This window comes from Lissotriton helveticus, chromosome 2_1, assembly GCF_964261635.1.
Source record: "Lissotriton helveticus chromosome 2_1, aLisHel1.1, whole genome shotgun sequence".
NCBI lineage: Eukaryota > Metazoa > Chordata > Amphibia > Caudata > Salamandridae > Lissotriton > Lissotriton helveticus.
This window is the reverse complement of record NC_136059.1, coordinates 1,519,021,007-1,519,045,502: the sequence shown is the minus strand read 5'-3', so window position 1 is coordinate 1,519,045,502 and position 24,496 is coordinate 1,519,021,007. Positions and strand designations below refer to the sequence as shown.

Here is a 24,496-nt window from a genome sequence, read left to right as displayed (position 1 = left end):
TCACGTAAGAGTGTGGGAAGTCTGCCGCTACTTCCATTGTTGTGAGTGTGGTTGGCCGTATTTTTGCGTAAGAATTTAGAATGGCACAATTCCACCCTCTTGAAACAGGTCTACCAAGTATTGTATTCAATTGTATCTCTACAGGGACCATTCTATTTCTACCCCTCCAATTTTGTGTGACTATATTTTTAGGTCTCGCGCAGCGAAGACCTTATGTCGCCCGTTTTCGGGAATGTGGACAGGAGAGGGTGCACGAGCGCAGAGCTGCTCAGTTTTGACCTCGTGAGCGCGCACGGCGCCGTGCCCCTCTCCTGCCTCATTCCCTTGCGCAAACACTCACTCACGCATGCGCACATACACACACTGCATACACACACACACGCGCACACGCGCACACGCACTTACACTTACACAGACACGCAGGCACCCAGACAGGCAACCCCCTCCTCCTCCCCCACAGTCACACACGCATACACACAGACTCCAAGACACACGCACGCTCACACACATACACAGCCCGCCGCCACGCGCGCGCCCACACATGCCCCCGCCCTCGCAGGCCAGCCACAAAGCGAAGCCCCACTCACCGGCAGCAGGACTCTTCCTCCATTCTTCGGCACCGGGGCGCAGGGTAGGCTCCTGCCTGCTCCGGTGCTGCAACCAATCGCGGCTCTTCCGTGGGAGGCGGGGTAGGCTCCCGCCCTCCTACTGCCTGTTTCCGGTTGTCGCGCCGGCCTGCCTGACTTCCTGGTCGCAGGCCGGCAGAGTGACGGCGGTGATTTGCGGTATTTATTTATTTAGTTATTTATGCATTTTTATATAGCGCGGACTTTACCCGAAGGCGGTATTTATTTATTTATGTATTTATGCATTTTTTTTGTTGGTGTAATTTTATATAGTGCAAACTTGACTCGCTGGTGCACTGCTTTTATTGGGGCAATTTTATATAGTACAAACTTGTTTGATCTTCCCGCCGGTAGGCTACAAAAATTACGGAGGCTAGGGAGAGGCAATAATTGCTAATATCCTGGGATTTAAGGACATTAACTGGTAGCCTCACCCTTCCAACATGGCGCCATCTGCAGCGTCTCACCGCGCCTCTACGACAGGCAGGAGGAGGTTGCTGGTAACTTGAGCATTTTAAACGTTAGTCTCCCCTCCAGTCTGCCTGTGTTATTGGGAGCAAATGCGTGTGGAGTGCCCCTTCTCTGCCACTCCTTGCGTCTCATGCCAGGAGCAGGGAGTCAGCGGCGCGTGCTGCAGGTGGTGCACTGTACACCCCAAGTCCTCTTCGGCTGCAGCATGGCTTGGTTTAGCTCCCCGCCTCTGCGGGCATCGCTCGTGCTGGCAGCCCTGATGGTGTTCATTCAAGTGCTGCAATCGCGACTCTGCCTAAAGACCAGAAGGATATCACAGAGCTGGCCCAGGAGCATGCATATGAGACCCCGGGACACTGCATAAACAAACAATGCTATCCGCTCTCTGTTTATTCACTTTTCAGGTATGGGAGATTAAGGGATTAGTCCTGGAATCCCGTCTCTCCATTCATATTCCTTTTTCTTTCCTCCTCAACAGCCATTGCTCAGTATTTCTTCCCTCCCACGCCCCACCCTCCCCTCTGGTTTCTCCCCTCTGGTTTCTCTCTTCTTGTTGCTCCTCTGAACCGCAGCACATTTGGCGAACTTTAACCCTTTCCCTCGGAGTGTCATGCTGAAGACCCTTGATGATAATATCTGGGTTGCTCAAGATGTTTACTTAAAAGTGAAAATGTGGCTCTTTTACTAAAGCTAAAAACACACAAAAACTCAGGTCAACGATGAGCAGCAGACGTTGACCGTTCCCGAGCAGGATGGAGAGCAGTGTGCCACTCCCCTGATTTCCATGGGACGAGATTTTATTTTTTAGGTGTGTTACCTACCCCCTAACTCCATGAAGTCAGGGCACCATGTTTCCAGGCCAGCCCATTCTCTTCAAATCATCGTCATTAGGTGAGTCAGCCCAATTGGTTTAGTCGAAGCAACTGGTGACTACAATTCCCATAATGCACCTTGACCAGCACATGAAATGAATGCCAAATTCTAGAAACCTGGTATCCTGATGATGATGATGTAGGGAGGCACCCTAGTTCCCTCCCAGTTACTCTACAGGCAATTTATTTGTTCAAGAGTGCTTGTTACCAGTCCTGGAATAATCCTGTGAAAGGAAAATTGGAATGCCCATGGTGGAATGTGTTCCTTATGTTCGCTAGTCGCTCTGTTTGCAATGCATTTAATTTTTGGCTCGCCTACCTAGACCAATGCTTAGAGAAATGAACTCGAAGAACGCGTGTGACTTTGACGACTGTATGTTGCCTGTTGTATCGATTCTTAAGCGAGCACATGATGCCCAAATGATTGCTAAGCGAGAAAATAAGGTGATAAAAATTATATTGATTATAATGAAGCTGGCGTGTGATAATGACTGTAAGATAATGGTCTTTTATGATGTACAGGGCCGAGGCGCAGCGAGCTGTTGCAGGAAACTAGTAAACGGGAGCTTATATGGAAACACAAAGACCCAGTCAGAGATTACTTCCGGTGTCCCAAAGATACTTGTGTCAGGATGAGGAGGAAGATTGTAATACCACTATATTTGATGCCTAATAAGACCATGGTGTTTGGGACAGTTAATACCCAACCTAACATAGCAGGCATAGTGTACACCCGGAGGGGCTCTCTTGGCGCTATTGACAAATAACAAATCTTTATTGGTACCCAACTCAGTCATGCTCAATTAACTCACCTCAGAAGGATGAATGACTCCGCCACCATTTGAACTTGTGACTTTTTTTGGACCCATCTTCATTAGTGTTACATCATAGGGGTGTTCGAAGTACAGTCATGTATTTGACATTATCTGGTACTGACAGTATTTGGTAAGGAGCAGTCGGTTCAGTATAAGATATTTAGAACATTAACAACCATCATATCACATCAGGGAGTTCCATACGTTGTCTGCACCAGTCAGCTGGTCTCTTATCTACATAATAATATCAGTAGTCATACCTCCACATTATTTCCCCTATGTGGAGCAGCAGGCAGTGTGCAGACCCACAGCCCCTCTCACCTTGCAGCACAACTCACAGTTACATTCTGACAGTAAGGTAGACTGACCCCCCTCCATCCCTTTGAGCAGAGAGTCTCAGGAGCACTATGTGAAGGACACCAGACACACCTTGTGTACCAGACACCAGTAGTATCATTGATCAGTAGCGGGAGGCTTCCCAACTAGGCCGCTAGGGAGTCTTTGAACAACTAGAGTTCATGCAATACTCTCTCCCAGAGTGCTGCAATGGGAGTACACCTCAATCCTCGCACTTCCTCATGCCGCAAAGTCGTTGCCTCGGCCCTGCTCAAATTGATGGTTGCCGCGCACCAATGTTTCATGTTTTAGAGAGTGTGCGTCTTCCAATGCATTGCTATGGACCTCCGGTTATCAGAAGGGCCAAATCTATGAATCTGTTGGTTACCATATGTACCTTTTTAGGTCAAGCCTGGGCAGTGCATGCACTGCTCTGCGAGGCATATTGTATTGAGGTAGGGACTTGACGCTCCGCCCACTCTCCGCACTCATTTTTCATTGGCTTGTGTCATTGTCCACTGTAAACTGTGGCTGTTCATTGGTCAAAAGGCTTAGTAGTCCCTCCTTAGTATCGCCTTGTCTCATTTTGCAACCTCGGTAGGCTTTAATTACAGCCTCGAGCACTATTTACTCCTATAGCGTTGTCATGCCTGCTGTTTCAGGCAGAACACACGCTCTTCTAACAGCTTTTTTTGAATTGTTATAGCACACATTTGCAATGCAATATGTCTTGTATTCGCTGAAGTTTACGCTATTGGTATTGTAAATGACAATGCCATTTATTTATCTGCTTTAAAAACAGCACATAAATAAAAGGCATTGTAATTTACAATGTCAAGAGCTCAAACTCTCATAAATGCGAGGCCTATTGCATTGCAAATGCTTGTTCTGTATGGGGTCCAGTAAATGGATGGTATCAGAGGACACTATTAGTTTGTGTTCTATCTTGCATGCAAAACGTGAGGCATGAATCATCAGATTATGAGTTAGTTGTGTTTGGAAGTGATTGGTGTAGAATAAGGTCAACTCGCCTGCAGCCCCAAGTACATTTTTTACACAGCGGTGTTTCTATGTGTGTCGTTAACATGTATACATCTTGGGCCAGCTGGGAAGCCCACCAGTATGACCCAGAACGTGGAATATGCAACCCTTCTACAGTCATTGCAGCATTCAGTTTGGATACTTTGAATATTTGCCTACTTCTGCCCCAAATAAACCTAACCCCCTAATAGTATTATCTATTTCCCGCAACCTGAGTAGTAGTATTCTCATACCTATTACCCCAACGATATGGTTAAAGCTTGGCGTCACTTTTTTTTTTTTGCAGAGTTTTACATATCGCGAACTTGACCCGCAACCAAATCGGGTATCAGAGCTCTTTACATAGAACCATTTACGTTACATGAGGGCACACGTTCATTTTTGTTAGGCACTGGGAGATTAAGGGATTTGCCCAGAATCACAGGATGTTCAGCGTCGTTACTGAGTCTCGAACCGAGTTCTCCAGGTCTGAGGTCGAATGCCCTAGCCGTTAGGCCAACTCCTCTTCTCATTGATTTTCACAATCTCAATTCTGCCTCACATGGACAATTGAAGTTAATAACAGTTGCCAAATTCAAGTTTAACCATATCTAGATTAGAAGTACATTATCTTTCACTATGTCATTAAGACCTCTATTTAAGTGAACACCAAAAACATTAAGGATTTCCTGCAGCAACTTAAATGTTGAGTCACCTGTAGATGCTTTAGTCATTCTTGAGGTCATTGATACTACCTCAGTTTGGACCAGTTCATCTTCTAGCCTAAGAATTCAGAGAAGGAATCAATCACTGACCATATGGAAAAATATGGGTTTGAGAGAGTTACTGGGATGTCATCTGCATACAAAATTGATTTATGTTTCCCTACCACTGTTCTCACATCTTGGATTCTTAGTCCTTATGAATGGTGATAGCCAAGGGTTCAGTTGTATTCAGGAGTAGCAAATGAGAGAGCTGGCAACCATGCCTAGTGAACCTTCTTATGTCAAAGTAGGGTAGTTCACTGAGACAATAGGGTTGGTATATAACCAACAGACATAGTCAATCAAAGAGTTTTCCTGACCCATTTTCACCATTACCCGAAACAGGTATGCCCATTCCACTCAGTTAAATGTCTTTTCGGCATCTAGCAATATAAATACTCTGTCATCCTTATTATCTTTTGTATGTCATGTTAAGTGGGAGAGTGTCCTTAAGTGATTCGCAATGTTCGTCTTGGAAAAAACCCTACTTGGGAAAGGTGAACCAATGACAGAATTACGTTTTTGACACTATTATGTAGACTCTTTGGCACTATCTTTATGTCTGTGTTGATGAGAGATATTGGCCTATAATTTGTACATTGCAACAAGTCTTTGCCGGGCTTTGGTATTAAAAAAATTCTGGCCCAATTGAATTCTTCTGGATGGCCTTGATTGCTAGAAGCTTACGGAAGCGTTTCCTAACAGTGTTACTAGCAGCAGTTTAGGTATTGTATAAACTCTTCTGGTATCCTATTGTACCTTGGTGCCTTGCAACTTGCCATATTATGCATTGGTTTTGATATCTCCTTATTCATGATATCACCCCTATTGAAGCAGCTTGGTCAGCTGAAAGATGTGGTATAACCAAGTTTCCTCTAAACTTGCTTTCCTCAAAGTGCCCATCTGCCTTATCCACTGTTCATAAACAATGATAGAATATAGTGAAATCCTTCAGGATATCTTGTGAGTCTGTTAATAGTAGGTTCTGTGTGTTCCTAAGAGCAGGGATGAATCTATGGGAGTCAGCCTGCTTCAGTTAGGCTGCACGTTTCCTTTCTCGCCTCTTTCATAATGGCGTTGTTTCAGCCGAAAAAGGGCTGATTTTGCCTTAGAGGTGTACAAAGAAATCAACTGATGTTTGGCCTTGACCAGTTCCCTCAGCAACTAATGTGTAATCCGTGAATTATAGCCTTCCCTTGGTAAGTTGTAGAGTAAGAACATCTAATCTGTGTTTTTTGTTTTTGTTCTTGGCATCTTTTAAAACTCAGAGTCTCTCATTAGGTCGTCTGTAGACATGCTTTCTCAGCAGCCCATAGGACTTAAACGGAGACTACCTTTCCTTTGTTTTCTTCTAAATAAATCTGCAAATAGGAATGTAGTCATGCTTTGTCTTTGGGGAGTCTGTATCGGGCAATATTCATGAAGCAGGAGAAAAAACGTTGTACGCTGTTCCCAGTTTGTGTTTAGTGAAACATTTGATCTGTGGAAATACTAAGTGCATGTGCCACAGGCCATAGACTCTAATTCCTGTGTCTAGAGAGTATTGTGCTAACCGGGTGACAAGTTGGTACAAAAGCTTGTTTCCGGTCTAGGGAAGAAATGGCTTGGCAGTTCTGGCTGGACTGTTCCTATGAGACACAGGGTCAGACTGATTTGCATATGGCCATGTCAGAACTGGGGTGGCAGAGTGGGCTAAAGAAAGGTGATGGATTAAACCCAGATCTGTTGACTGGGTGTGAGTGTTTGATTGGTTCAGATGCTCCGTCCATCACCACCCCCTTTTGTACCGCTTTGTTCGCCATAAGTTGGCAGGGTATGCTCAGACGTGAGTCCCTTGCTCACTTTGCCAGTGGATTCAAGCAAGCCTGGCTGAAGACGGCTGAAATGCCAGAAACCGGTCCTAGGAAGCTTGTTCCCGGTCCAGGGAAGGCATGGCTTGGCAGTTTGGGCTGTACTGTTCCCATGAGGCACAGGGTCAGACTGATTTGCATATGGCCATGTCTGAACTGGGGTGGCAGAGTGGGCTAAAGAACGGTGATGGATTAAACTCAGATCTGTTGACTGGGTGTGAGTGTTTGATTGGTTCAGATGCTCCGTCCATCACCACCCCCTTTTGTACCTCTTTGTTTGCCATAACTTGGGAGGGAATGCTCAGACGTGAGTCCCTTGCTCACTTTGCCACTGGATTCAAGCAAGCCTGGCTGAAGACTGCTGAAATGCCAGAAACCGGTCCTAGGAAGCTTGTTTCCGGTCCAGGGAAGGCATGGCTTGGCAGTTAGGGCTGGACTGTTTCCATGAGGCACAGGGTCAGACTGATTTGCATATGGCCATGTCAGAACTGGGGTGGCAGAGTGGGCTAAAGAACGGTTATGGATTAAACCCAGATCTGTTGACTGGGTGTGAGTGTTTGATTGGTTCAGGTGCTCCGTCCATCACCACCCCCTTTTGTACAACCGGGTGACAAGTGGCATACACTATTATTCATTTGTCTCTTGGCCAGTCGTATGATGACTCACAATCAGGAATCCAGTATAGAATATATGCTGGGGCTCAGCCCGGCCCGCTGAATATCGCACTTAAAGACACTTAAGAATAGTAAACAGCAATCTGGATGCTTTAAACTAGAAAACTAGTCAACAACTCTCTCTTCCCTCCCCACCAGTAGGTGGGATTGCCTTAACCTTTTAACACAGAAAGTAATATTAAGCAGGACCTTATAATGCAAATATGTAGCTATTTTAACATATTGTCTCACAAATATCGGTGGACCACTTCAACATTTCACAGTCAGATATTTGACAGAAAATAGTTCTCTGAGCCATGTGTGGCTTGGTGCGATGTATCAGTTTTTAAGCATTGACCTGGTTTTTCACCCTCATTTCTTGACCAGCTGAAGATTATCCTTGAAGCTCTGCTTCACTTAACCAAATCTGATGATAACATAGAACAGACTTTAGCAACCATTATCCTCCAAGAACCTTCACCCCCAACCCACTCCATCTTCTCAACCTTAGATGGATATTTTCTTCTATTTGCGCTGTGACAATAATTTGGGCACTCCTTCACAAAAGATGAAAATCAAAAGCGAATGAACATTTACGGACATCTCAGCTCATGCTGAGACACGGGCGTGCAGCTGACCTCAGCGGGTGGCTTTTCGAATCGTGCTTGCTCCTCGGCTCCTGCTGAGCTGTAGCTGATGTCCTGCCTACTCTGGCGGTCATTGAGCAGCAGACAAGGCTGTTGTCTGATATCTCCTTCGACACTTTGGGTGCTGCCGCCACGGCTGGAGGTGCGGCTATTCTGTCTCGTCACCAGGTGTGGCTGCGTCACTGGAAGGCGGATGTTGCACTGAAGGCCCTTCTTATGAAGATCCCTTTTTCGGGGACAAAACTGTTTGGTTCTTCTATGGAGGATATGGTAAAGAAATCAGCGGAGGGCAAGGAGCCGTTGGCACCGGTCCGTCCATCTTGTGGCCGTTTCTTTGGACCAAAGAGGGCCTTTGCTCCTACTTCTACTCCTGGAGGGGGCATGCCCTTTCGAGGTCGGGGTCGCGGCCGGGGCACCCTGTTCTTCATCAAATCCCTGTCTCAGCAGGCTACTTCTACCTCCCATCTAAATCCTGACTATCCTCTGGGCCCGGCTGTCGGGGCTCCGGTGGGGGGTGGGGGTGGGGGGGGCGGGGTTAGCGGGAGACGGGGGTGTGCTGTTGACTTTCGCCGCATCCTGGGAATGCTCATTGTTGGACCAATGAGCTCTGTGGATTGTGTGGGAAGGCTACTCGATTCTTTTCAACTTCCTGCCTCAGGACGCTTTCCTTCTTACTCCCCTGCCTTCGGCCACGCGAAAAAGGGAGGCACTGTTTGCAGGCGTTCAAGATCTTCTCACGAAACGGGCCATTCATCCAGTTCCGGCTTGTCAAAGGGGTCTTGGTGTTTATTCCATCCTGTTTCTGGTGAGAAAGGTTTCTGGGGACTGCCGTCCAGTGTTGGATTTGAAGAGGGTGAATTCTTTAATTAAATTTGAGATGCTCTCTTTGCAGGAAATCCTTCCATTACTGGTTCAGGGGGAAGTGGCAGCTTCCTTGGATATCCTGGATGCCCACCTCCATGTGCCCATCAACCCGTCTTCTCAGCGTTTCCTCCTATTTTGCATGGGGGGGTAAGCACTTCCAGTTCCAGGTACTCCCCTTTGGTTTGTCTTCTGCCCCAAGCGTTTTCACTAAGATTTTGGCCCCTTTGGTTGGGATCCTCCACAAGGAAGGGATTAGGGTATTCCCTGGCTGATCTTTGCCACTTCCTTTTCTAAGAGGGTCTGCTAGGTCCTGGCAGTTCGTGGGTTCCTGATCAACCACAAGAAGTCCCATCTGGACCCTACCCAGTACTTGGTGTTCATCAGGGGTCACCTGGACATGGTCAGGGGGATGGTTTTCTTGCCTGCGGAGTGGAAGGCTACCTTATGGAGGGACCTGGGTTGTCTCCTGGCTTTGGATTACACCCCTGTCCATCAGTGGTAGAGGATGCAGGGGTTGATTCTGGAGACTTATCAATGTGCTTACCTGGGCGTGCCTCCATCTGTACCCGTTGGTGAACCATCTTTTGTCCGGGTGGGCGCCCTGTTCGGCAGATTAAGATCTCCTGCTGGTTGTGTCCCTGCAGATTTGTTTCGATCTGGGTTGGTGGAGTTCCATCTCTCTAAGGGTTCTCTGTTTCTTGTGTCCCCTTCCCGGGTGGTTACGACTGATGGGAGGCTCCTGGGCTGGGGGGCGACATTAGAGTCCCAATCTGTGCAGGGTCAGTGGGATCCCCTCCTGGTGGGATGCTCGTCCAACTTCCGGAAAATGAAGGCCATCCATCTGGCTTGTCTGGAGTTTGTCTCAGTCCTCCAGGGACATCCTGTTCTGATCCGTACAGACAATCTGGTGGTGATAGGCTACCATAATCATCAGGGAGGTTGCAGGGTCCGCTCCCTTTGGCTCTTGGCTCAGGAGATCCTCTCTTGGGCGGAGACGAGGATCTTGTTCCTCAGGGCAGTTTATCTCCCCAGGAAAGGAGAATTGCGGGGCGGATCGCCTGAGCAGGATCTTTCCTCAGATGGCTTCCATCTCCCTGAGGGTGGCTGTGTTCGGTCTGCTGCAGGACCGGTTTGGGTGCCCGATGGTGGATTTGTGAGCGGACAAGTTTAATACTCACCTGCTTCGCTTCTGCTCACTCCCCCCGTGCTCAAGGGCGTGGCAGCTGTATCCATTGTCGTTCCGTTGGCCGGACTCCCTGCTTTATGCCTTACCCCTGATTCCCATGATTGCGTGGGTTCTGTGCAAAATTCGCCAGGGCGGGGCTTTTGTTCTGTTGGTGGTGCCCAGCTGGGTTCGCCACCCTTAGTTTCCTCGTCTGAGGGAGATGGTCACCCAGGAGTGCTGGCCGATTCTGACTCTTCCATACCCATTGAGGGCCCTCCACCTCCGGGAGGGGTGTTGCTTCTGCTTCATCTTCAGGCCTGGCTCTTGGAAGGATGAGCCTGTTGTCTCAGGGTTCCTCCCTGGAGGTGGTGGAGTTGCTTTAGGGCTCCTGCTGCCCGGCTACTCTTCTTTCTTTTTCACGCTAATGGGGGTATTTTTCTCGGTGGTGTGTTTCAGAGGGTTTTTACCCTGTGCCTGTGGACCCCTTGAGGGTGCTCAATTTCCTTTCCGATTTCTTTGCCTTGGGCCTGGCCCCTTCTTCTCTGTCGACTCAGTGGATGGCCTTGTGGGCATTTTGCAGTCCTCTGTTGGACCGGTTGGATCCTTTGGTGGCCCGTTTGCTTCGGAGTTGCTTTTGCAGCACCCTAGGGATAATTGCTTGGTGCCTTCCTGAGAGCTTCCATTGGTGTTACGGGCCCTTCAGAATGGTCCTTTTGAGCCCCTGGCACCCTTGGATGTGAAGTTCCTCATCATGAAAAATTAATTTTTGGTGGCTGATCTCTGCCACTTCCTTTTCTAAGAGGGTCTGCTAGGTCCTGGCAGTTCATGGGTTCCTGATCAACACCAGGACTTGGTGTTCATCGGGGGGTCACCTGGACATGGTCAGGGGGATGGTATTCTTATCTGCGGAGTGGAAGGCTACCTTATGGAGGGACCTGGGTTGTCTCCTGGCTTTGGAATACACCCCTGTCCATCAGTGGTTGAGGGTGCAGGGGTTGATTCTGGCGACTATCAATGTGCTTACCTGGGCAAGCCTCCATCTGTACCTGTTGGTGAACCATCTTTTGTCCGGGTGGGTGCCCTGTTCGCCAGATTAAGATCTCCCGCTGGTTGTGTCCCTGCAGATTCGTTCTGATCTGGGTTGGTGGTTGGTGTAGTCTCATCTCTCCAAGGGTTTTCTGTTTCTTGTGTCCTCTTCCCGGGTGGTTATGACTGATGGCAGACTCCTGGGCTGGGGGGTGACATTAGAGTCCCGATCTGTGCAGGGTCAGTGGGATACCCTGCAGGTGAACGCTCGTCCAACTTCCTGGAAATGAAGGCCGTCCATCTGGCTTGTCTGGAGTTTGTCCCAGTCCTCCGGGGACATCATGTTCTAAACCGTACAGACAATCAGGTGGTGATGGACTACCTCAATCATCAGGGAGGTTGCAGGGCCCGCTCCCTTTGGCTCCTGGCTCAGGAAATTCTGTCTTGGGGGGAGACAACGGTCTTGTCCCTCAGGGCAGTTTATCTCCACAGGGAAGGAGAATTGCGGGGCGGATCGCCTGAGCAGGATCTTTCCTCAGATGGCTTCCATCTCCCTGTGGGTGGCTGTGTTCTGTCTGCTGCAGGACCGGTTTGGGTGCCCGATGGTGGATTTGTTAACGGTCAAGTGTAATGCTTGCCTGATCGCTTCTGCTCACTCCCCCCGTACTCAAGGGTGTGGCAGCTGGATCCATTGTAGTTCCGTTGGCCGGACTCCCTGCTTTATGACTTACCCCTGATTCCCATGATTGCGTGGGTTCTGTGCAGAATTCGCCAGGGCGGGGCTTTTGTTCTGTTGGTGGTGCCCAGCTGGGTTCGCCACCCTTAGTTTCCTCGTCTGAGGGAGAGGGTCACCCAGGAGTGCAGTGCGATTCTGACTCTTCCATACCCATTGAGGGCCCTCCACCTCCGGTAGGGGTGTTGCTTCTGCTTCTTCTTCAGGCCTTGCTCTTGGAAGGATGAGCCTGCTGTCTCAGGGTTCCTCCCTGGAGGTGGTGGAGTTGCTTTAGGGCTCCTGCTGCCCGTCTACTCTTCTTTCTTATTCACGCTAATGGGGGTATTTTTCTCGGTGGTGTGTTTCAGAGGGTTTTTACCCTGTGCCTGTGGACCCGTTGAGGGTGCTCAATTTCCTTTCCGATTTCTTTGTCTTGGGCCTGGCCCCTTCTTCTCTGTCGACTCAGTGGATGTCCTTTTGGGCATTTTGCAGTCCTCTGTTGGACGGGTTGGATCCTTTGGTGGCCCGTTGGCTTCGGAGTTGCTTTTGCAGCACCTTAGGGATAATTGCTTGGTGCCTTCCTGAGAGCTTCCATTGGTGCTACGGGCCCTTCAGGATGGTCCTTTTGAGCCCCTGGGATCCCTGGATGTGAAGTTCCTCATCATGAAAAATTAATTTTTGGTGGCTGATCTCTACCACTTCCTTTTCTAAGAGGGTCTGCTAGGTCCTGGCAGTTCATGGGTTCCTGATCAACCACAAGAAGTCCCATCTGGACCCTACCCAGGACTTGGTGTTCATCGGTGGGTCACCTGGACATGGTCAGGGGGATGGTTTTCTTGCTTGCGGAGTGGAAGGCTACCTTATGGAGGGACCTGGGTTGTCTCCTGGCTTTGGATTACGCCCCTGTCCATCAGTGGTTGAGGGTGTAGGGGTTGATTCTGGCGACTATCAATGTGCTTACCTGGGCGTGCCTCCATCTGTACCCGTTGGTGAACCATCTTTTGTCCGGGTGGGTGCCCTGTTCAGCAGATTAAGATCTCCCGCTGGCTGTGACCCTGCAGATTCGTTCTGATCTGGGTTGGTGGTTGATGTAGTTCCATCTCTCCCAGGGTTTTCTGTTTCCTGTGTCCTCTTCGCGGGTGGTTATGACTGATGGCAGGCTTCTGGGCTGGGGGTGACATTAGAGTCCCGATCTGTGCAGGGTCAGTGGGATACCCTGCATGTGGGACGCTCGTCCAACTTCCTGGAAATGAAGGCCGTCCATCTGGCTTGTCAGGAGTTTGTCCCAGTCCTCCGGGGACATCATGTTCTAAACCGTACAGACAATCAGGTGGTGATGGACTACCTCAATCATCAGGGAGGTTGCAGGGTCCGCTCCCTTTGGCTCCTGGCTCAGGAGATTCTGTCTTGGGGGGAGACAACGGTCTTGTCCCTCAGGGCAGTTTATCTCCACAGGGAAGGAGAATTGCGGGGCGGATCGCCTGAGCAGGATCTTTCCTCAGATGGCTTCCATCTCCCTGAGGGTGGCTGTGTTCTGTCTGCTGCAGGACCGGTTTGGGTGCCCGATGGTGGATTTGTTAACGGTCAAGTGTAATGTTTACCTGATCGCTTCTGCTCACTCCCCCGTACTCAAGGGCGTGGCAGCTGGATGCATTATCGTTCCGTTGGCCAGACTCCCTGCTTTATGCCTTTCCACTGATTCCCTTGATTGCGTGGGTTCTGTGCAAAATTCGCCAGGACAGGGCTTTTGTTCTGTTGGTGGTGCCCGGCTGGGTTCGCCGTCCTTGGTATCCTCTTCTGAGGGAGATGGTCATCCAGGAGTGCTGGGCAATTCCGGCTCTTCCATACCCGTTGAGGGGCCCTCCACCTCCGGAGGGGGTGTTGCTTCTGCTTCATCTTCAGGCCTGGCTGTTGGAAGGATGAGCCTGCTGTCTCAGGGTTCCTCCCTGGAGATGGTGGAGTTGCTTTAGGGCTCCCGCTGCCCGGCTACTCTTCTTTCTTATTCTCGCTAATGGGGGTATTTTTCTCGGTGGTGTGTTTCAGAGGGCTTTGACCCTGTTAATGGGACCCCTTGAGGGTGCTCAATTTCCTTTCTGATGGCTTTGCCTTGGGCCTGGCCCCTTCTACTCTGCCGGCTCAGTGGAAGACCTTGCGGGCATTTCGCAGTCCTCTGTTGGACGGGTTGGATCCTTTGGTGGGCCATTTTCTTCGGAGTTGCTTTTTGCAGCGCCCTAGGGATAAGTGCCTAGCGCCTTCCTGGGATCTTCCATTGGTGTTACGGGCCCTTCATGACGGTCCTTTTGAGCCCCTGGGATCTGTGGATGTGAAGTTCCTCACCATGAAAAATTAATTTTTAGTGGCCATCGCCTCTGCTGGTCGGATAGGGGAGCTGGATTCCTTTCTGCGTTCTCCTCCATTCTTGCTGTTCCGCCAGACGTAATTGTGTTGCACCCAGATCCTCAATTCCTGCCCAAGGTCCCTTCGTTTGTCAACGCTCCCATGAGGTGGTGTTAACTTCTTTCCCTCCGGTCACGGGGTCTGAAGTGGATTCTGCCCTCTCGCTTTTCGATGTCCGTTGTGCTGTGTTGTAATTAGAGCGGACTGCGCCTTTATGCTGCTTTGACAGCTTGTTTGTCACTTTTGGTTCGGTTCGGTCCGGTCATAAGCCTTCTCTCTCCACCCTGAGTAGATGGATCAAGCAGGCTATCTTGCTGTCCTACGGTACTCAGGCATCTGAGGTGTTGGCCCGGGTGCAGGGTCGGTCTACCAGAAGTCTGTCTTTCTCCTGGGCCTCATTCAAGGGGGTGTCTACTGAGAATATCTGTTGGGCCGCAACCTGGTCCTCCCTACACATGTTCAAGGATCACTACCGGGTGGGGGTTTTGCTGAGGTGGTTCTCGGGGCTGGTTCTTCCGGCTCTTGATGTTTCCGTCTTCTGTGTTTCTACTTGGTTGTTTTCCAATTGTTTTTATATTTTTTGGATTAAACCTGTTCTTTTGCATCTTCTACTTGTAAGCGGTTTCTTGTGTGTTCCATGAAGCCGCTTTGCTTGGGTACGTGATCACTCTGTAACTCTGGTGGCGAGGAAGAATCCAAATCCAAGCTGATGGACAATTGAAAAAGCCAGCGTGAGGTAGAAATTACTGTCCTGGACCAACTCAATTGAATTTTGATCTCCATTCTTGGATTTTCTATTACAGTTGAAGATCTTATTGGGAGCCTCTTCCACCAGATTAATCTCATAAAGGGGAAGCGCTTGATAATCCAGTCCAATTCTTACATTAATCCCTCTTATATTATGTAAGTTGTTTTATCAAATGTCCATAATGTTGAGGCATAGTTATCCACCATGAAACGTCCAGTAGGGAGACTTAGATGCTGTTGATTAAAGAGACGTGATCAATCTTTAGTCTTCATTTCTTCCTATAAAAACAGACAATAGCAGCCCAGCCAACAGGTTTCATTCCCACATTGGGATTTATCTATAATAATAATACTTCTGTTAGTTCATAATAACTGTAAAAAATGGTTTCTTCTCAAATATTTCTTAAAACCAGAGAACATCCCTGCATTTCATTCGCATTCATAGGTCCAATGGCCTTCTATCTGGCAGCAAAGCCTTAATAAGAAGAAATAAAGTTTAAAGATTAAGCATGTATCAACGGCACCTAAGTCTCCTTATTGGACGTTTCATGGTGGATAACAAAGCCATTGGACATTTGAGAATGCGATTGATATATAGGTGATTGATTAATGTAAGAATTAGACTGGATTTTTGAGTCCGTCTCCTTTGTGAGATTATTCTTATGTGTGATTTAGGGGGTCGTTGCGCAGTTAGACCTTGGGGTCTAAACACCAAGTAGATTGACATTCCTTACTTTATACTTGTGCGATGGAGAGGAACTATTTCTACTATAAACATAGGGTTGTGAAACTTCCACCAGATGTTCATTTCCATATTGTTCTTGGCCTTAGGAAACCTAAGGAACCCAACTTCAGTATCATAAGTCATGTCTGCAAAAGCCTTGCCTCCACGGCAAGTTCCAGTTGCTGCAAATAAACACCACCAATGAGAAATACTCTTGCAACCTTTATCCCATCCCTCTTCTCTCTGACTAATCCCAAACCTTTCGGACTATTATGAACTCCCAAACATCCTTCCCAAAAGTCCCCCTTCTTTTTAGCTATTTCACCCAAATAACAGGCTCACACGACCACTGCTTACAAAAACAAGTTACTACTTCCCCTTTTCGAATCCATTCCAATGATTGTATACCTACTCAAACCACTTACACACACTTAAGAATCCAGAGTGTAAACCTAACACAACTTAGGCACAAGGAAATAAAACGAAATATTAATCTATTAACTATGATACTCTACTGTTGGGTTCCGGGGTAATGTGCTTCAACTCCTCATTAGAGGTAGTTAGTTCAATATATAACTACAATTTAGAATTGTAATTACAATTACATTTTTGCTTCCAGGATCCAGTTGCAATTTTTGATATTGCTGCCTATTTTTCTGAAGAGGAGTGGAAAATGTTACACGAATGGCAGAAGGAACTTTACAAGAATGTGATGAATGAAATACATAGAGCATTGATCTCGCTGGGTAAGTTCACACAACCTGCCTTGAAAGTGATGGTATACATTCTGGCTAGCACCTTACCTGCTCCTGAGAGTTCCAGTTTTAAAGTTCTCTGCTGATTTATAGTCTTTGTACCTTAAAGAATCTCCAAGGTAAGGTAATACCTATTCTCTCATAGTATGGGAAATCTTACTGTGGATGTGCACAAATTCAAATTAGGAAATTAAAAATAATAAAGATTGCAGGGTGGAATGCTCGCTCATGAGGCCACTCATCTCAAGACTTCTCCTTACTTCGGAGCAAGAATTATCTCATCTTGTAAACTGGCTTTGAACTCTTTCTCTAGTACTGTTGACCGCAACTCAACCTAATTTTTCCACATTTGGGAAATTTCTAAAAACTCCTTTCATCCAATGTTCACCTCAACTAACTCTTTCCCAAACTCCAGATGATCTCTTTTTGCCTCCTACTTGTTTCTATGTTATGATCCTCTTCTTCCTTCTGACATGGTATCTACTTGGTTACTTTAAAAGTGTAAGTTTACACCTTTCTGATATATCTGTGCTGTTAGAAGACCGTGAATTAATAAATAATATAACATATTTATTTGTAAAGCAGACCTTCAATCCCAAGTATCTTAGTGCTGATTAACAGATATTTATTGTTTCCTAACATAGCTGTATTCATATTATTGACCTCAAGTGAATGAAAGACCGAGTGGACCTAGATTTGAAACTTGTTGCCATTTGTTGAACACTGATCTCTGCAGTGGATGCTTTAGTCCACTGAGCCAGCTGACCGAGAAAGTCAAATGTTTATCAGTGACTAAAGGTGCAAATACAATGTTACAATTGTTTCAGTTGGGGTCTAACACACCTTTAATCCACAGTATTTCCAGAGGCCTACGTCAGAGACTGGTAGTTCAAACTGCTCAGGTAGTAGCCTGACCTTTCTTAGTCAACAAGATACCTCACTATGAAGCTAAGAAAAAAGGGAAATCCTTGTGTCCCCACAGAAATGGATATGTTGTCTCTCTAAATCCATGAGTGAGTAAGGAGCAGTGCAGGCTCACCACCAAGCACAGTCTTTCGATGGTCAAAGAGTTCTCATGAAACTATGAAGCTGCTCATAATGAATGTGTTTTGGGCTCAGTTCATTCAGGCCTTCAGGCATGCTTTTTCTATATTTTCCAAAAATTAGTGTTAAAGACATAGTCAGTTGCTTGAATTTGTATTTATAATGTGAAATTCGGAACTTCGTAGAGATCCACATACATTTAAAATATTTGATCCACTCAGAAATATACATACATAAGTAACATCACTTCAATGCAAACTTAAAAAAGCTGTGAAAAAATTAAAATATTTTATAACAAGACATTTCCTTTTCTAGGAACATTAAAAGCTGCTGAACGTCCTCTGCAGATCGTATTCCAAATCTAAGAAAAAGTAGTAACACAAATTGACAGCTTCTAAAGTGTACTGCAGGACAAATAAAAATAACATAATCAGAGTCTTGGACGCCATTATTAGACATATCACATATTCTATCTTCAGCAGCCAATTGTTGCCAAGCACCATTAACAATCCTTAATAGCAAAATAATAATTCATAACATTGAAAAGAAGTGTCAACTACTATGTTTCATATTGTAGGTCAGCTGAACTGTGGTTTTCCTTCATTACAAGAAGCGATAATAGTACTAAATGTATCCCTATGCAAACAGCACTCAATATCTAATTTTATACTTACTCTGTGAGTTTACGATTTCCGCTTGGAATTTCAGTTGATTCAGTGTCATAGGCTTCAAGTCATCCTGCCTGAGCTCGTACAGCTTTAATGCCTAGAGAAAAGTTTAGCGGAATATACTATTTGTAACTTTTGGTGAAGTATTCCAAGGCACAATAAATTGTGGAAAGAGTATTCTTCACAATGAAGTATCAGATACCACCATTGTAAAACTGATGATAGCCTTAGAACAAAGGTGCTTTTTGAACCAACCTCTAAACAAATTGCATCATGTATGGATGCCAAAGCATTCAAATGAAAAAGCTTACACTATTACTTGTCCGCCAAAGTATCCATACTTATAGAGCACATTAAACATGGGGGAATTTTTATACAAATTATGGCAACAACAAATAAGTAAAATGTCTATCCCCAAGATCATTATAAAAAGTTCTACGATTTTTTGCATAGGATGTTACTTTGCGAGTCAAGTATACATCTAGGGCCATATGTATGAAATTTACATTTTGCGATTCTCAATTCGCAATTAAGGAATACCTCTCCATTCATTCCTATGGGCCAAGAGGCCCATGGGAATGAACGGGCAGACATTCTCAATTTGGGATTCTCAATTAGAGAATCGCAAATTGAGAACACAATTTCAAGGGTGCCAGGGTGTCAAAAGGACACCCTGTTGCACCCCTGAAATGGGCATGTGTGCCCATGTGGTACACATACATGCCCTAAGGGCATGTATGTATGCCACATGGCACTTTGAAAAATGCAAAAAAGTGCATTTTTCAAAGAAATCGCAAATTACCGCCAACTTGAAGTTGGTGGTAATTTGCGATTCCTTATGGCCAAATTGCACTTTTTCTGGGCCTCATACATTGCATTTAAGGAATCGCAATTTGCGATTCCTTAAAACGCAATCGCAAAATATGGAATCCCAAATTTGTGATTCCTTATATTGCGAGGCTGTTTTGCTTACATACATACCACTTAGCTATTTTGCGATAGCATTGCAAAATTGCCTTCATACATATGGCTAAGGCGCTCGACTTAGGACCTGGGGATCTGGGTTCGAGTCTTGGTAACGACGCCAAACATCCTGTGATTCTGGGTAAGTCACTTAATCTCCCCGTGCCTAACAAAAATGAATGTGTGTCCTCATGTAACGTAACCGGTGCTATGTAAAGTGCTCTGATACCTGATTCAGTTTGGGTCAAGTTCGCTCTATATGAAACTCTGCAAAAAAAATAAAAAATTATAAGAACGGATTTTCCCTAAACAGTGGTACATTTTTACTGGTTTTATGTTTACTTTTCCAAGCACCATTTATACTGAATGATCTATGGTGTTTCGGTAAAGACTATATACGCATTTTTATAAGCCCTTAGGAGTTAGATCTAATATACCAGTATCATCTGCATAAAGCAGACAAGATAGATTTCGATCTCCTACCCTGTGGGCATCGACATTTAGTATAGATAAAACAGATGGTAAATCATACATATAAAGTGAAAATAAAGGTGTGAGTGAGCAACCTTTTTCTAAGCCATTTTCCGTTCTAATTCTTGAAGAAAGGTCTTGATTGCTGCCATTAAAACATGACACCAGGTTGTAGCATGCAAAGTTATTATTAAACATGATTTATGACATGAAATTCCTAATCTTTGTGACTTGTCTACTTGGTCAAAGCACTAGAAAAGTCTGTAAAGTCCACATAGACTAACTGCCCCCTGTTAAATACTTATTATTTCTGTAATTAATTGAAATTTGCAACATTATCTAAAGGGGAACTATTGACTCTGAAACCTACCTCTTCCTCTAGTAATATAGCATTATCTGTTACACAATTTTAGTTTTAAAATGTGTTTACCTAATGCATCTTATAGGGTTATCTGCCTGTAATAACTAGGGAGACTACAGGATCCCTTTTTAAATGGGGAACTGCAATTCTTCCAGTCCACAAGCTTGGGAATTTCCCCTGTTGATAGCAATAGTTAAATTTAGTGAGTAAAAAAGTAAATGGACCTTAGAGTTGCTTATCTTTTTATCTGTAATAGGGGTTTGATCTGGTCCCATAGCTCCTCAGGGTCTGGCTGTTAGAATATAATCTTTAAACTGTTCTAATGTAGGATATACGTATTCCCCAATGTAGATAGCGGAAGGACCTAAAAGCTCCAGGGTATCCACCTAATCCTTAGAATAAGATGCATATAATTCAGTGAAGTATTTGACACACTTAGTATCACTAATAAGGACTGGGTTTGACTCAGAAATGTTGCTGCTAGAATCAGCGATTAACTTCCCAAATTTCTTAATTTTGTTTACATTTACAGCCTCTTACAAGTTAATCCAGAGGCGGTCTGCACAGAGTTTGTTAATGAGGATTTGATGTCTAGTTCTCCTCCCTTTCATTAGGCTAAATATTTTACTCCACACTGGGGAGAAATTATAAGCTGATGTCTAATCTAAATGTATTTTCCTAGTGAAATTGTGCTTAAGCAACTATTGTCTCACAGTTAGTGTTACCTTAGATTCCTGTACTACCTGAGATCTCTTCCCCAAATCAGATTTCATATAAATATTATACTCTACAATCAGATTAGATTCTGGCTTTTTAGAAACATACCATATCCCCATGCATGTTTCAGGACTCTGTTTCCTCAAGTGGGAGGTAAAAGCGCAAATATATTATTTTATGGTCTGTCTAGATATTTCCATTGACTGTAATATTATGCAATAAATGAAAACTATTATCAAAGGTGACTATATAATCTGAAAGCAAATGACCCAGTGCTACAACAATGGTATAGTTAGCGGAAATATTCCTTCCCACCCTTCAATTTACAGTGAGACAATCATGTTCCCCTAGGAAATCTTAAGGTAGCAGTCCTCGTTTATCAAACTTAATACTTTCATAAAATATAGATAAAGAAATATCAAAAGCTTCCTCACTTTCTATATCAGCATAGATTTCTATTGCATGATTAGAGACTTTAGCATTAAAGTCGCTCGATGAAATTATTTGGCGACAATTGTTCTCTTTGATTATTTGAGATATGAACTACAATATAGATTCAGCCAAGGGGGCATTCCTTGTTCCCAATGGTATGTATCCATTGAAAATCAGTAAAGGAAGACTTGCAGGGTTTCTAGATATATTCCCATTATTTTTCATACAGATGTTACCTCATATGATAGAACCACCTATAATTCATATTTAGCAAGGTACTATACCCCCAATGGCATGTCCTCCCTTGGATTTCGTTACAAGATACCTAAGGACAAAGTAATTTTCAATCTCAATATCATTTACAGACTGCATTGAATGCAAATAATATCTGCTTTTAGACTATTTGAATATGCCAGCTTCTGATTGTCCGTACAACATCTTGACTTATTCCAGGAGAGGACCTTTATCCCATTGTTAAATTTGATGATGGATCATTTGTCCTTATGGATTTAATCCAGATCTCTTGACTGGGGGTGAATGTATGATTTACCCAGCATTCCATCCATCATTTGTTTGCGTAGCACTTTTCACCCTAAGTGGGATGGGTATGCCCAGACTTGGGTCTCTTCCTCACTGTGCCACTAGATTCAAGCTAGCCTGGCTGATGATGGGTAATACCCAGAAACAGGCCCCAAGATGCTTATTTCCAGTCCAGGGAGGACCTGGCCTGGCAGTTCGGGCTGGACTGTTCCCAGTGGGTGCAGGGTCAAGACTGATTTGCATATGGCTGGGTCCAAACTGGAATGGCATGGTGAGCTAAAAAAACAATGGATTTAGGCCCAGATCTCTGTACTGGGATGAATGTATGACATTGTTCTGCATTCTGTCCATCAATTGTTCTTTTTGCATTTGTCATCCCGGGTGGGACGGGTATGCCCAGACGTGGGTCTTGTGCTCTCCATGCCACTGGAATCAACCTATCCTGGCTGATGAGGACTTAAAGTCTGAAACCGGACCTAGGATGCTTGTTTCCAGTCCAGGGAGGACCTGGCCTGGCAGTTCGAGATGAACTGTTCCCATTGGGCTCAGGGTCAAGCCTGATTTGCATATGGCTGGGTCCAAACTGGAATGGCATGGTGAGCTAAAAAGCGAGGGTTTTAGGCCCAGATCTCTGTACTGGGGTGAATGTATGACATTGTGCTGCATTCGGTTCATCAATTGTTCTTTTTGCACATATCCTGATTAAAGCATATCTCGAAGAGACAGCACAAGCTCTGCCTAGGTGAGACCTAAAAAAGGAACAGAAATTCCAGTTTCTGTGGTATTCTATACTTGATCAAATAAATCTGCTCCAGAACTGCAATGAAAATGTAAGCCTTTGCTTAAAGGCGGGGACCTAGGGACCTATGGTGATGATGAGCTCAATCTGAGCAGCCGATTGTGTGGGCCCTCGAAGACTAAACGTGACTAAGAAAATTGCCTGCCGTGTTGATGATTGTAATAAAACAAACACTGGTGGTGGGGGCTGATTGCTGCAAGCTGCACTAACACGCCTGCTGCCAACCCCACCAGGATTACAAGGGGCGCTGGCTCCGCCTTACCGCTTGATTCCTGGCGGCCAATGGAGGAACAGGCGCCGAGTTTGTTGTGTCGCTCAATTCAGGGCAGAGCTGGAACTTCCTAGAACCTGGCCATGCCAGTGTTTTCTGGCTCCTGTCAAATTGACCCTGATACAGGTCAAAGCTCTTACAGCAGCTCTCTGTCTCACACTCAATAGAGAGAAGTTTGACAATGGCACAACACAGAACACTAATAAACAAGCACTTGAGAGGATCAACTCTCAAAGGTCGGCTGGGGGAGAATCATATAAGTCCTTTGTAAAAGCTGCCAGTGGTACCAAGGGTCTTGTGACCAGAGAGGGTCCCTTAGGGCTGCAGCATTTATTATGCCCCCCTAAAGGACCCTTACACCAAACACATATACTCTGCCATTGCAGGCTATGTTTTGTGGTGTAGCTTAAATAAAAGAGTCAACATTGCACACATTCCCTAGTGCCATCCCTACACACCACTGCCTGTGGCATAGGGATGCCACTCCTCTGGCAAGCCTTACAGCCCCAAGGCAGGGTGCACTATACCAGAGGTGAGGGCATAGCTGCATGAGGAATATGCTCAGACAGTGTCTGAGTCCATTCTTGGACACTCTTAGTGCAGCAAAGTTATTTTGAGTAAATGGGCTGGGAGTTTGTCAACACAAACTCCACAGCTCCATGATGGCATTACTGAAGATTGAGAAGTTTGGTGTCAAATGTCTCAGCATAATAAACCCACACTGATGCCAGTGTTGGATTTATTATAAAATACAGTCAGAGGGCATCTTAGTGATGCCCCCTGAAAAACTATCAGCTTCTCGTGTATTGGCTGACTGGTCTCTGCCAGCCAGCCAACACCAGACAGATTTCTGACCTCATGGAATGAGAGCCTTTGTGTTCTCAGAAGTCAGAAACAAAGCCTGTTCTGACTTCACACCTCCCCCTTGCAGTAACAGCAGCACTTAGCGGTGAGCCTCAAAGGCTCTCAACTTATGTTATGCTGACTTGGGCAGCTCCAACTAGTGGAGATACCTGTCTCCCTGTCCTAGCCCCACTTTTTGGCGACAGGACAGGCAGGAAAATTAGTAAACAGAGTAGGAGGGTCCACCTTGGCTTGGCACACCTGTAGGGTGGCCAGGAGCTGAGGTGAACCCCTCTCTCTTCAGAATTCTCTATCTTGGTTTGGAGAATTAGGACCAATAGGAATAGGGATGTGCCCCTCTCCCCAAAGAGAGGGCGCACCTAAAGGGTGTAATCACCTTAGGGTACAGTAGCCAGTGGCTATTGCCGTCCAACCTCAGTAGCACCTTTAAATTTAGTATTTAAGGGCTCCCCTGAACCATGTTCCTCAGATTCAATGACCTGAGAAGACGAAGGACCGAAGAGTCGTGCAGCAGTGGACAAGAAGATGACAGCTGACTTGGCCCCACCCCTATCTGCCTGTCTCCTCCTCCAGGGACCCTGCTCCAAGAAACCAGTGTGGCCCGCAGCCAGCTACCTCCAAGAAACCTGGGGACCTGTGCTGTCTTCAACAAAGACTTTTATCTCCTGTGGACACAGGATTTGTCCAGCCAAGACCTAACTTCAGAACTTCGGATCCAGGCGGATCCGCAAGCTTTGTACCACTCTGCACCCGACTCCCACGGCCAGAATTCAGGTGGCCCACAGTTCCAGTAAAGACCCCCCAGCGATCCTGACCTGGGATCCAGCATTGGACGACCTCTCCTGAATTTCCCCACAACACCTGCAGCCTCATCCTATAGGGGCCCCCGACCGTAGCCAGTGAGAAATCCTGGACACCTGAA

General features: G+C 46.0%; 1 protein-coding gene across 1 annotated transcript in view; it reads left to right on the top strand.

The window, feature by feature from the left end:
* The window catches only part of LOC144818745 (uncharacterized), a 220,113-nt gene that overhangs the window by 5,076 nt on the left and 190,541 nt on the right, over positions 1-24,496 (top strand). The window contains exon 2 of the mRNA XM_078676449.1: positions 16,309-16,435. Coding sequence (XP_078532575.1) covers positions 16,309-16,435 — 127 coding nt within the window. The remainder of the gene's footprint in view (positions 1-16,308; positions 16,436-24,496) is intronic.